The sequence below is a fragment of the Anastrepha obliqua genome, chromosome 3 (genome assembly GCF_027943255.1).
Source record: "Anastrepha obliqua isolate idAnaObli1 chromosome 3, idAnaObli1_1.0, whole genome shotgun sequence".
Lineage (NCBI taxonomy): Eukaryota > Metazoa > Arthropoda > Insecta > Diptera > Tephritidae > Anastrepha > Anastrepha obliqua.
Window position 1 is genome coordinate 16,421,613 of NC_072894.1, and position 14,664 is coordinate 16,436,276.

The 14,664-nt window shown below is 38.0% G+C and overlaps 1 protein-coding gene across 2 annotated transcripts in view; it reads right to left on the minus strand.

Moving 5' to 3' along the window:
• The window catches only part of LOC129242993 (uncharacterized), a 30,390-nt gene extending 18,145 nt beyond the window's left edge, over positions 1-12,245 (minus strand). The window contains exons 1-2 of one of the 2 annotated variants that reach the window (XM_054879994.1): positions 11,948-12,245; positions 11,673-11,769 (exon numbers count right to left, since the gene is read on the minus strand). Coding sequence is in view for 1 of the 2 variants with exons in the window: in XM_054879996.1 (XP_054735971.1) it covers positions 11,673-11,681 (9 nt within the window). In the remaining variant the exon portion in view is untranslated. The remainder of the gene's footprint in view (positions 1-11,672; positions 11,770-11,947) is intronic. The other variant, XM_054879996.1, reaches the window with a different exon arrangement.
• Positions 12,246-14,664: the final 2,419 nt, after the last annotated feature.

Here is a 14,664-nt window from a genome sequence, read left to right on the forward strand (position 1 = left end):
CACTGTCAGATATAATTACCACCAGTTGTCGGAGCGGTGCACACTGGTCTTGATGCCAGTGGACAATCGGGTGCCTGTCGTTAGCTTCGGCAGGAAGTATGATGTTTTGATCCCCGATAGAGATCAATGGTTAAGTCCAGAGAACCTATTAACGGGATATCAGCACACTTTCTACACCGACGGATCCTAAACCAGTGATGGAGGCGGATCTGGATGGTACTTAGACGAAGACACTAAGTACTCCTATGCCACAGGACAGCTGGCCATGGTATTCCTTACGGAAGTGTATGCCATCTTGAGTGTGGCGTACTGGCTAATTGAGAAAAAGTGGCGGGGCAACAGTATTGGAATTTGTAGTGGCAGTCAAGCTGCACTGAAAGCCCTTGCTAACCCGCGCCGCTCTTCGAAGTTAGTCGGTAAATGTAAGACAAAATTGAACAGTGTTGCAAAACACAACAATGTTAGTCTTATTTGGGTGCCTGGACATTGTGGTATTACAGGGAATCAGTTAGCTGATAAATTGGCAAATGAAGGCTGTGCAAGTATGCTACTAGGCGCTGAATCCTTTTTAGGTGTCAATTCCGCATCGATTCAACTATGGATTGACGACTTCATGAGGTCTACCCATAGAGGACGTTGGTCTGAGTTGAACTCGTGCAGAGTAGCCAAGTGCTTTGTGAAAGAACCAAACAGGAAAATAGCGACCTTTCTCCTAAAACTCAGCAGAAAGGACCTGAGAGTACTGGTGGGTGTAATCACAGGGCACAACGTCTGTGGTCAGCATGTGACTACCATGGGGGTCATAGACAGCCCGATATGCATATCCTGTCTTAAGAATGACGACACTGCAGAGCATTTTCTCTGTAGCTGTCCTGCATTTTTCAGAGTCAGACTTAGGATATTGGGTTGCGATATACTGAGTATGGATAAAGTTCGTAATCTTCCTCTTCCGGATCTCTTAAAATTCATCAATGAATCCAAGAGATTTGTGGAAGAGTGACATCAAACTAATTTATCCGACTTACCACCCACTCTTTATCTTTCCTATCTCTATTTTTTGTACTGAAATCTATCTATCAATGGTCTACTGACTGAGTGCTTGGACTTGTCAAACCACCTACAAATCTAATCTATACAAGGTGGCGAGAAATTCATCAGCCTATCGGAATATTAATAATTTTGGCAAATGGCGTCGTACATCAATCATATTTGACATTTGTTAACTAGACAGCTGTTGTCTACAAATATATAGGGTTTTTCAATAGGTGCGCTTCAACTTTTTTCCGATAGGGAGGGCGAACGACGCAATATTTTTTATTTTTCGCTTGTCATTTGTAAACTTCATTAGTATACATTTCATCATGGAACGCTACACACTTGAGCAACGATTGCAAATCGTGCAAATTTTTTATGAAAATAATCGTTCTGTTGCTGCTACTTTAAGAGCATTACGGCCATTTTACGGTCCATTTAGCAAGCGGTCCCGTTTTGGGGTTATGCGAAGTCATTGGTCTACAGTAACAAGCCGACGACGATTTGTGAGCTCAGAGCCAATATTGAACGCGAAATTGCTGGAATTTCGGCCGATTTATGCAAAAGAGTGGTCGAAAATTGGGTTCAACGATTGGACTTCGTAAAACGTGCAGTGGTCATGCAAAAGAAATCGAATTTCATACTTAAATGTATATGTTCAAACTCGATAATAAAAAAAAATTAGTTAAAAAAGTCAAACCGTTTGTGTTTTATTCAAAAAAGTTCAAAAGTTGAAGCGCTCTTACTGAAAAACCCTATACTAGACAAGCAATGGAGCGCGTAAAAGTCAGTGGAGTGATTTCCATCACTCAGAACCATTATTTTATTAGGTAAAAAAGTTATTAAAAAACAGAATAGGAAGTATATTTTGTGCCACCTTGTACATTCTATTTTTTCTTGTGTGTTGTATGTACATACATATATAATGTTTGTATGTCATTGGTGGGATTTCAAGACTTAAATTTAAATCTACAAAAATACATAAGTACGGTTAAATGTAAAATATTGGGTTGGCAACTAAGTAATTGCGGATTTTTTTTTAGAAAATCAAAGACAATTTTTTCATGGAACTAAATAGCTTTATTCTGTAATGTATTGCCCATTTTGATCAATGACCTTTTGCCATCATTCAGGCAACATCATAATCCCGCGTTCATAAAACTTCCCGTTTTTATTAGCAAAAAACTGAATCAGGTGCGATTTGACATCATCATCAATTTTTACTATTCAAGGAGTTTTGTAAAGATCTAAACAAAAAGTAATCAGATGGTGCAAGGTCAGGACTACATATATGGTGGATGTGGCAAAACATCCCAACCAAGCTCCAATAATTTATGCCGAGCGGCCAAAGATGTGTGTGGCCTTGCATTGCCTTGATGGAATACAATACCTTTTCGATTTGTCAATGCGGCCCGCTTTTATTCAACTGCGTTGCTTAATTTCGTTAATTGTTCAATGTAGACATCAGAATTGATCGTTCGGTTGAGTGGTAAGAGTTCAAAGTAGACAATTCCTTTGTAATCCCACCAAACTGACAACAAAACCTTCTTTTGATGAATATCAGCTTTTGATGTTGTTTGTATTGGTTCAGCTGGCCTGCTCCACGATCTTTTCCGCTTGATATTGTTGTAAACAACCCATTTTTTATCGCCAGTTAACAGTCGTTTTAAAAGTGGATAATTTTCATTACGTTTCTTTAGCAAATCGCAGCTGTTAATGCGTTTTTTTCAATTCGTAAGTATCGAGTTTTTGAACATAGCCAAGTTGTTTTAAGTGATTTTCAATGCATGCATGTGATACGAGGGGTTCCTTTTATTTGGCAGGATTTGGCAACCCTGGTGTTGCAATCTGGCAACTGACAGCTGTATCGCAAAGTTTGACATTTTTTTGGCTTTTACGTACTCAGAACGTTTTGAAATACCAGCGCTATTTGTGTTGTTTACAGTAACTTAAAAGATTCATCTCGGCCCAAAAATGGAATTAAATCGTGAGCATTTTCGTGCGATTATTTTTTACAACTTTCGACGTGGATTAACTCAGCAACATTGCATGTATGAACTTAATTCATTTTTTGGCGATGAAGTTCCATCAAGGACCAGTGAATTCAATCGTGGTCATAGTTCACTCCAAGACGAATTTCGTGAAGGTCGTCCAAAATCAGTTGTTGTTCCGAAAACCATTGATGCTGTGCGCGAACTGATATTGCAAGATCGTAATGTGACCTATCGTGAGATTGAGACAATCTTAGGCATTAGTGGGACCAGCATACATTCAATATTGCATAAACATTTGACTGCCAAAAAAATTTGTTCGCGTTGGATCCCACACAATTTGTCAATCGCACAAAAAAAGGCTCGTGTCGATTGGTCGAAGGAAATGCTCAAAAAATACGATCGCGGGGCTTCGAAACACGTCTATGACATCGTGACAGGTGATGAATCATGGATTTACGCGTATGAGCCCGAAAGTAAACAGCAGTCGACTGTATGGGTGTTTCAAGATGAGCCAAATCCAACAAAAGTTGTTCGCGCACGAAGCACTTCCAAGCAAATGGTCGCCTGTTTTTTCGGAAAAACTGGACATGTCGCAACCGTACCACTAGAACAACGCAGAACAGTAAATTCTGAGCGGTACACAACCATTTGTTTGCCAGTTGTCTTCCAAGAAATTAGGAAAACAAATCGCCAAAGCCGGATCACTCTTCACCAGGACAATGCGAGCTCTCACACATCGGCTCAAACAACTGCATTTTTGAGCACCCAAAACATCGAATTAATGGGTCATCCGCCGTATAGTCCTGACTTATTCCCGTACGTAAAAAACAAACTGAGAGGTCAACGTTTTTCGACACTTGAATGAAGAAGCGGTTGCGGCATTCAGAATGCATGTTTTGGAGGTACCTCATTCAGAGTGGCAAAAGTGCTTCGACAATTGGTTCAAACGCATGCAAAAGTGTATAGATCTTCATGGAGAATATTTTGAAAAACAATAAAGTGATTTTCGATGATTAAAATTTGTTTTTGTTCTCTAATCCCGACATATAAAAGGCACCCCTCGTACATGAAGCTTCTCTGCAATCTCACGTGTTGCACTGTGACGAGCCGAATCGATTATTGCTTTGATTAGGGCGCCATCAACTTCAACTGGACTAGCAGAGCGTTTTTTATCATTGAGTGAAAAATCACCAGAACGAAATTTGGCAAACCACTTTTTAACACTGCCGTTCTTTTAAGGCGTCGTCACCATAAACAGCACAAAGCTTTTTATGAGCTTGCGATGCGGCTTTCCCTCTGAGGAAGTCAAAAGCAAAATATGACGAAAATGTTCCTTTTGATTTTCCATTTTTCAACGAACGCCAAACGAAAACTACGCAACCGATCAAAAAACTTTTTGTACTGATTGACAGCTGAATTGTCAACTATCAAATAACAAAATGTGTTTTACATTTGTACTACGTCTGCAAAGCCTAAAAATTCAACTGAAACCATCTATGAGTGAAATGCGCAATTACTTAGTTGCCAACCCAATAGTTTCAATATTATTTTATTGGCGAAGGCTAATTGTATATTGTTTTTTGAAGTTCGACATTGATTATTTAGGGGAAAGAAGCCCACATCTTCGTATAATCTTGCTCTGGCAACACCCTCTATATTCTATCTTCTGTTTCCTTTAGCAAATATTTTTTCATAGCTGGCGATGTTTCCATCTAAAAACAAAAACAACAAAATAAAAAGTGCTAACGAACTTAAGATATTTTAAAATAAATAAGACCTCGCAAAGTAAACGCAAGTAGTCACATTTCAATGGAACTCTCAGTATATTTTAAATATTGTTTAAGCAAGCACCAGTGAATTTAATCAACGGTATACGAGTATAAATACAATAAGTAGTGACGAAAAATTATCATTATTTTCTTATTTTGATATTTTCGAGAATTGATTAAATAATAAATAATAGCGCTTAGAATAGTCAAGTTGGCGTCAGCTCTAAATAAAATAAAACATACTTTAATTAAAGCGCATTTTATCGTATTTGTAGCCGAGTTTATGAGTAAAAGCTCATTCTAAACTTAAAATTCCTAAAACCTGATACGAAACCTTTCTCTTCCTCTGTTAAAATTAAATAAAGTACATTACCAAAAAATATTTTTCGTTTTAAAAATATTGCACGAAATGCAAATTATTGACGCTCCTTAGACGTCTAAAATGTCCAAAATTAAAAAAAAAAAATTCAACCTATTCGAATTGCATAAACTAAATGCTCACCGCGGAGCCACTCGGAATCGCTCGAGAGCTTTCTAACGAATTTCCTGTATTCCTTTTTTTTATCCCCCACATCAAATTATTGCTTGCGAAAGCATTTTGGTTTTCGAAAATCGCTTCACTATAGCCATTCTAATGTACTGATACTCGAGTTAAGATAAAATTAAACAGAACTATTCGCTCGATCGAAGTTACGCAATTTGGTTAAAACATCTCTTGGCTTGTTTTAAAATATTCTCAGAAAGGTTGTACCAGGTTTGGCCATCCGCTACGATGCAAAACCAAATTGTGCGGGGAGCTTCGGCTGCCACGGCACAGGGGATTTGGCAACGAAGCGACATGGCGTTAATTTTTTTCGTATATCACCAAGCAATCTCAGTTTTTTGTTTTTCGCTCAGAGGCGAATAACGGTCTGTTATTGAGCACACTTTCTCATTTCTTTTCACCATGACTTTGGCCGGGGACACGGCAGTAGAGTTCTGCCCGCTCATTCCACACGTATTCACAAACTCGTCTAATCAGTCGATGTTCAGACGAAGTAACGGAAGTGTAGACTGTGTTGATTTTTTTCGTATATCATCAACACAATCTCAATTTTTTCATAAGCAAACAACTATCATGACCCCAGTAGCGTCAACCAATCAGCTGATCCCTTCAAAATCGCTGAGAGCCAGTTAACGGTCTGATCTTGGTCACACCTTTAAAAATCTGTTAACCATGAAATGGAGGGAACTATAGTATTATGCCGGCTCCGAATGGCAAATGGTTTTTATGGGAAGCTTTTTCATGGCAGAAATACACTCGGAGGTTTGCCATTGCCTGCCGAGAGGCGACCGTTAATAGAAAAAACTTGTTCTATCATTGTCGTGTTTCATGCGCGGAGTGTCGATTGGTAATTATGCACCAATGCCAAAGTGTTAAAATTTGATTGGCACGGTCTTCGGTAGATTTCGTTTCTCTTTCATTCTTTTCATAATTAGATGCGTTTATTTGTTTTGCCTTAAATTTTTATAAATTTCTTGGACTGTATTATCGATAGAAATAGATTAAAGGTTAAGGGATGATCGCAAACAAGGAATTTAAATTAACTGAAAATATTATATAAAGGGTGTTTTTTTTAAAGGTTAGGTTTTCAAGATGAAATAAAACGTATATAATTTAATGTTATGGCCAAGAATTTAGCTTTATTATAAAGATAAGGGTTTGCCATTATGTTTTAAAAATGATTTCGGGCAAGTGGCCGCCGCGGCTGGCTCGAATAAATTCCAGCTGAGAGGCCCAATTTTCGACCACTTTTTGCAGCAATTGGGGCCGTATGTCAGCAATAACGCGCCGAATATTCTCTTCCAAGACGTCAATCGTCTCGGGCTTATCTGCGTAGACAAGCGACTTTACATAGCCCCACAAGAAATAGTCCAGCGGTGTTATATCGCACGATCTTGGAGGCCACGCCACAGGTCCACGGCGCGAGATAATGCGCTCACCAAAAGTTTCCTTCAATAAATCGATTGTTGCGTTGGCTGTATGGCATGTAGCGCCGTCTTGTTGGAACCAAAGGTCGTCCACATCAACATCGTCCAATTCAGGCACGAAAAAGTCATTAATCATGGCTCTATAGCGCTCTCCATTGACTGTAACATTATGGCCGGCTTCATTTTTAAAGAAATATGGACCAAATGATTCCCTCTGCCCATAGAGCACACCAAACAGTGACTTTTTGAGGATGTAACGGCGTCTCAGCAATGGCTTGTGGATTATGTTCACTCCAAATGCGACAATTTTGCTTATTGACATACCCATTCAACCAAAAGTGAGCTTCATCGCTGAACAAAATTTTCTTCGATGCGTCGCGCGAACCGAACCATTATTTTCGTAATAAATTTGACCGATTTGCAAACGTTGTTCAGGTGTAAGTCTATTCATTATGAAATGGCAAACCAAACTGAGCATAAATCAAGTGACAGCTGTCAAAAAGGCCATCTACGAAAAAAGTAGTGCCAACTTGAAAACCTAACCTCTAAAAAAACACCCTTTATTTTGTAAAAATAATTTTTTTTTCGCTTTGAGCGCTCAAAAACACTACCAAAACGTAATTACTCGTTCTGAATGGTCGAATATTTTATTAAAATTTGTATGAAATGTATTTATTTTATTTAGTTAAGATTTGAGAAAGTATATAATATAATAAAACTTATTTTATTTATATAGTAATTTATCTGCTATTCTAATTTTTAAGCCTGCAGCTGTGCAACCCTATGAGCTGTAATTCGATATTTTTATAGAAAATTTGGTAATTTTTAGCATAAACTTACATATATTGTAATATAAAGTTTTTCCTTACGACTTTATGCTTTTTTCACTGAGTTGAAAAATATATTTCACCCAAAAGATGGAATTAACTCGTGAAAATTTTCGTGCAATGATTTGTTACGACTTTTGAAGTGGATTATCGAGACAGGAATGCATTGATCAGCTTACTTCGACTTTTGGCGTTGAGGCACTACACTTAGCTGTTGTCAAAAGCTGGAGCAACGAGTACCCACGTGACTGTCGTTCCTTGTAGGATGAATTTTGTAAGGGCATAATTTTGAATATGCGTCGGCCAAGAACAAAAACCATTGCAATTATTTACGTTGGATTTGCGCCCATTTAGCATGGCGACAAAGGATTAAAGGAGTTTTTACGATCATTGAATCCGAAATATGAACTTCCAAGCAGATGGCTTATTTCCAAAAACATTGATTGCTGCGAATTATGGAATCACAACTGATTGTTGGACATCCCTCGATGTTTCCAGATTTATTGTGGCTACATCACACTTTATCTCACAGAAATTTTAGCCAAAGTTCATACTTTTGACGACTAAAAATTTAATTCTTCAGATAAAAACATGACATGCAGATAAAAATATGGCTCATATATTTGTGTAAAAAATTTAAAATGGAGCGCACGTACTGGCGAATTCTGTGGCCACATCTTCGCTCCTGTGCACTTATTTAAAAATGTATTTATTTATGTAGATATAGAATATTAAGTAGCCATTGCGAAGTAAAACCAATGGCTTCAACATTTTATATGATGTTTTTCTTATTTTTGTATTGCATTTGGTATTTGTGCATTTCTTATAACTACAAGTCATTTTATTTTTTCCTTATTTTTTGGAAAATATGAAATTGATTTCTTACATTTATGTTAAGATTCTTTGTTTTTACATGACGTTTGTATGCTTTCTGGTGAAAGATCTTGGGCTTGTAGTGCTGGCAATGGTTCTACTTTACTATATTTTTATCATGCGCTTTTGTACCTGTGTGTAAATATGAAGTAAGGATGTATTGAGAATGGACGAGCTACATTCTCTTTTCCTCTACAAACTGACAAAATTGCTAAGAAAATATCGGGAATTTTCTTAAGAAGTAATGGTCCCTACCCCACCTGTTCCTCCCTAACCTTTTAAGGTAGAAAAAAACCATCAGTTGGCCTAATGACAAAACTTTGTATAGCTTCGCCTTGGACTGGGGTAATTATTGGGCATTCGTACGAAAGAAGATGCAGCCCAAAACCCAAGAATGCAGTGGCAGTTTTTTAAAATCAGCTGTTATAGCGGTAATGACAGGTGATAGCTGTAAAATAATAAAATAGACACGTTCTTATGACCGCTATTTTATATTTATATAACGCCATATTTAGACACCAGCACGACATTTTGGTTGATAGACTGCAATCCTTGACGTCGCCAGATTAAATCTATTTCTAATGGTTATTTAATCAAAAAGATCATGAAATAATTATATTCTTTTAAAAAAAGAGGTTTCCAATAAGAGGTGTTATTTTAATATTCAAAGAAAAATGCTATTTTTTAATATATGGTAAATGATCGGATGTTTATTTCATTATAAAGAGGAAGGTATGCCGTTAATAGTGGAAAATAAGATCGGGCATATGACCACCACGACCACGCTTACAGGACAATATCTTTTTCATGAAATTTTCCATAACTGAATTGCAAAGTGGCTGCCCTATGTCTTCGAGAGCCTCACGAATTCCATCTTTGAGGTCTTGAATCGACCCTGGGCTGTTGGCGTAGACCTTCTCTTTCACGTGGCCCCAAAGAAAAGAGTCTCAAGGTGTTAAATCACAAAATGTCGGTGGCCAATTGTGATCACCTCTTCGAGAGATAACACGGTCCGGAAAAGATCAATGGTTTCGTTGCTTGGGTGGCACGTAGCGCCGTCTTGTTGAAAATAAACGTTTTCCAGATCAATACTATTCCATTCCGGCCATAAAAAATCGTTAATCATCTCTCCTGTTTAACACCTAACACCTGTTATTGGAAAACCCTTTATTATAACAATCGATTATTTTAACCATATAAATGAAGCTATTTTCCTTTTCTTCGCCGAAAAATATTACCCTGATCAGCCGTTTGATAGTCGCTATCTTTTTGAAAATATTTAAGAAACTGGTTTTTTCAGTCTCTACGTCGGCAATGTGTTTGTAAAATGTCTTTCAAAAGACGCACCTAGATATTGCTTTAAAATAAAATATTTAGAAATTTAAATTCTTTAAGGTTTCACTTCCAGTGGTATCACAATGGACCTGCCGAAGGTCTAAGTGTGTCTCACGACAACCACCCTACCTACCTACCTAAGGTTTCACTATTTTTATTCAAATTACGGCTCATAACAATTATATGTGAAAAATGGCATTATTTAAATGTCGACCATGAGTAGGTATAGGGGTAAAATCCGCCAAACAGTCGATTATCAAAAGAAAGTCCAGTTTTGGTCTACCAGTCCTTTTCCTATCCTTGGCAGAACCAGTTTCTTGAAATTGTTTAATCAAAAATTTTTCACGCAGTTGCCAGCTCGCTACTTTTCTATTGCGAACGGTTAACTCAATTAAAAATATGAAGAACCAAGCAGCAACAGAAATACTTGAGAAGGAAAGCAAAACTATGGAAGAGAATATAATTACTATATATGTACTTATAATTCCATGCACACCAACTCAAGGAGGTTGAAAAAATTTCTGAATGCATAGTATGTAGCGGACGCGGTAGCTGAATAGTTTGGGCGTGAATACCATTCGGTAGTCCCCGGGTTTGAAGCCTCGGGCATGAAACACCAAAAATGACATAAAAAAAGAAAGTGTGTGGTAGTTCACGGAACCCGCACGATTGAAGTGAAACTTCTTTTATCAACAAATCAATAATTTAACTATTATTTCAATATAATGCATGCAGAAGTCATGGAAAGCATGGAATGGAATTTTATTAAACAGAATTATTTATTTATTTTAATATAAAAAGAAATGAAACTATCGATACTATTAAACTGGATTCACTTACAACAAGTTGAGCATTATTTTCCGATGATGTACACTCCGCCATGTCCACAGTATTCAGTTCATGTAAATCACTGTCTGGATTTTCACGCGCTGCTTTTTTTCCTGCACGATATTCTCGGCAAACTTGAGCATTGCTTTTTTTCGTTCTCGTTATTGCAGGCGCATTTGAACATTGTGCTATCGGAGAAACGAAATCTCTATGAGTCGATGTTGATGGCAGTGGATCGTTTGTATGAACTATAGCTTCACACACAACATAATTAGGTCCATGATACTGATGAAATGACCGCCCATCGACTGATCGATTTACGGAGAAATGTTCTTCATCGATATCCTGATGCACAGATGACAAATTATCACTTATCGTACAACCGGAGGATTCACTGTCACGGTGTTCAACAGTAGCTCTTAATTTTTTACGCTCCAAATACTCACGTTGCCGTTCAGCACCTGTTTTCGGTTTCCGTTTTTGATTTGATGCCATATTTAACAGAAATCAATCAACAAAACAAAATATGTTTGTAAGATTTGCTCAAAACTACACACACACTCTATGACGCGTCTCGCGTTACTAATGGCGACCGCATTACATTCATGACGACACGCCACGCCAGTCTTTTAACAGATGGCGCTGGCATAGCGTCACATGCCGATGAAATGCTAGTTTTACTCCTCACAGCGTTTCATCCTTGGAGGCAAAAGAAGTTTCACTTCAAAAATTTTTTCTAATAGCGGTCGCAACTCGACATGCAATGACGCACCTTCAGGAGTATTTCTGTCACGAAAAAGCTACTCATAAAAAAACCATCTGCTGGGGAGGCGGCATAAAACTGTAGGTCAAAAACATGCATATACATACATACATATATGCACATGCATATCTCCGAATAGATCCCCAGGCTTACATATAGTATGTAAAGTCTATTTTAAATATCTAGAGAATCCCCCTTTCTTTTGTGAAAACGGTTAATAACAATAAATTAAATATTATTTACAAATGCAGCAATTTCAATACGATAAGTATATACTTACATTTTTCATGTCGGTCACAACTGTTTCAATACCAAAAGGCGAAGTGTGTGGATGCTCGTATGCAATTTTTGTTTTCCCCACTCAACTCCAAATAAGCCTACATATGAAGGCAAAAAAATACACAAGTAAATGAATTGAAACAGATATAGCAAAAATAAGAACAATAACAGAAATTTGTTCTCTCGCACAAACACAATCCCACTGCATTGCAAATGAAAATATTCTCTTGTTACGTGTACATACATCTGCACGTGTATATACAGTCGTATACTCACCGTTTGGCAAAAGCAAATGCAAAGCCACAAACTCACACTACCAAAAAATTTACGATAAATACACGAAACCAACAACATAAAACACCATGAAACGGGGCAACGCAAAAACCGGCAAACTGTTGCAAAACGAGACCAAACACGTGAAATTTACAAGGAACCCGGCAAGCGACTGAGCACACCGTACAAGAAAACAGACCGAACAAGCTCCATGCAAAGCAGTAGATGATGACGGCCGAAGAGCGACACCAATACGGCGATAAAGACTAGTGAAACGCACAACGAAAGAGACAACTGAGTGAGTCCAAGCCTCGGGTGCAGAGCTCGACCAAGTAATCAAGCGAACAACCGAACAGCCACAAATCAATGGCATACAGAAAATAGACGTAATTTAATTCAGAGTCATACATATCGAGTGTATAGAGCGCTGAGTAAGAAAAGGCCTGATGACCGAGTCTGGGCAACATCAGATACTCGGTCCCAACACAAGCTTTGTCGAACTAAAAATATGCATACATACAGTTGTATGCATGCGTGTATGTAGATGAATGCTTATACACACATATCGATGCACATGTGATTGCATACTTATAAATATGTTTGTTATATATACATACAGGCATATTTTGTTGAGAGACCACGAGGTCTTTTTTTTCAGGTAGCACAGCAGCTGCGAAAGTTCATTTTAAATATAGACAGAAATGTTCGGAGGTAGAGCTAGTGAACCGTTGGCATTCGTTTGTGATACTGGTAACAGTAATTAGTGATACCTTGATATTTGTTTCATTCTAAGTGAAAATAGGTTTCATTGGTTTTTATGACAGCAGCTGGTATTTTAAAACACCGAGGAATAGCAACAATAATTTTGTAGGGCTTTTAGGAGTGACGTAGCTATCACTTCTATGTTAACATACATTTGCATACATATATTTATTGATGGCCATAAAGGTACAACTATATTATACATACATACATACATATGTAGCTTCAGTTAGGTTAGGTTGAAGCGGTTGTCCTGTGGGACACTATTATACGGTGTAGAAAACTTAAATTCTCCTTTAACGCTTTCTTATGAATAAATGAAAATTTCCATTTTGATCAGAATCTTTGTAACACACATAAAAACTTTAATCAACATATATGAATGCATCTGTATACTACGACATACCGAATTTATGGACTTAACATCTCTTTGACATAAATCAGTCAATATTAATGCTGAAATAAAAAGGAGTATGCCATAGATTTTGTTGTTCCTGAGAAAAACTGGAGCTACCGTTTTTGGCCAGATATAAATCCGAGTCATTCGTGGACCAAGCCCTCGTTTTGTGAATATAAGAAAACACATAAGCATATCTGCCTGAAAGTAACATAAACCCGCATATTTATGTCATCGTACCCAATTACTTAAAGAATATAATTCTTGATTGAAATTGAAAAATGAAATTTATTGGGTCGAGCTAAGGAGCACCAAGAAATTTGGTACTCCTAAAACACTCAGACTAAAAATCCCATTGCACGTAGAGCCCTGGAAAGTGGGTAGAAAGTCAAGGAGGGAAGGAGAAAAGTATCAAAGAAATAGATAGGAGAGAATAGAGACAGAGATAGAGATAGTTAATCCTATGAGAATTTGACAGATTCTTTTGTAAATTTGTAAATATCCTCCAGTTTTAGAGAACGAATGTTACCCATTCTCCCGACATCGGAACCCAAAACTTGTAGCCGTGCTCTAGCAAAGGCAGGACACTCACAGAGAAAATGCTCAGTGCTATCCGCCTCTTCCAAGCACGACAGGCACATCGGGTCCTCAATGATTCCAATGGTGGTCAGGTGCTAAACTCATGCGTTGTGTCCTGTAATGATACCGACCATCAACCGAACGTCTTTCCTTCCAAGTTTTAGTAGACAGTTTGGCAGTTGTCTGTTCGGACTTGTCACAAAACACTTTGCAGTTCTGCAGCGTTCTAGACAGGCACTAGGCACTTTATGTAAATTGCATACATAATCGCTGATCCAATTCATGATTCCTGCGGAACTGAACTGATTCCGATTATTGGTTCTGGCTCTTGTGCGGGAACCGCTGATCCGCGGTTGGCCAATTCATCGGCAATTTCGTTTCCTTGAGCACCAGAGTGTCCTGGAACCCATATAAGTACAAGCCTGTTTTGTATTGCGACAGAATTAATCTTCTTCTTACATTCTTGAACTATCTTTAAGGTTTATTTCGCTTACTCCAGGGCCTTCAGTGCAGCCTGACTGTCACTGAAAATTCCAATCTGTTTCCCGCTCCATCTCATCTCGAGTATCCATTCGGCTACTTTCAGGAAAGCCAGTTACCATTTTGGAATAGCATAGCGATACTTATTCCTATCGTTTAAGTAACATCCGGCTCCAGACCCTATTTCATTCTTGGACCCATCGGTAGAGAAAATATCCAGCAACCCTCCCTGAATGCATTCTGGATTGCTCCATTTGAGAATGATTAACTAGCACAACATTCCGAGCTTCACTTACCGGAGTGGATCAGGTTTTCCCTCAACCAATGGCCAGTAAACTGACCCTGTTTAGTGCAGTGATTTTCATTCCTCGTCTTTCGTCGCTGGCGCATATTTTTCCAGCTATGTTTTATCTAGTGTTTGAAACTTCTTTTTCGCGCTTTTGCCAAAGTTTCCATTCGAACTCAACTTTGGTTAGATGCAATCAGTGCAATGCGTGGAGTT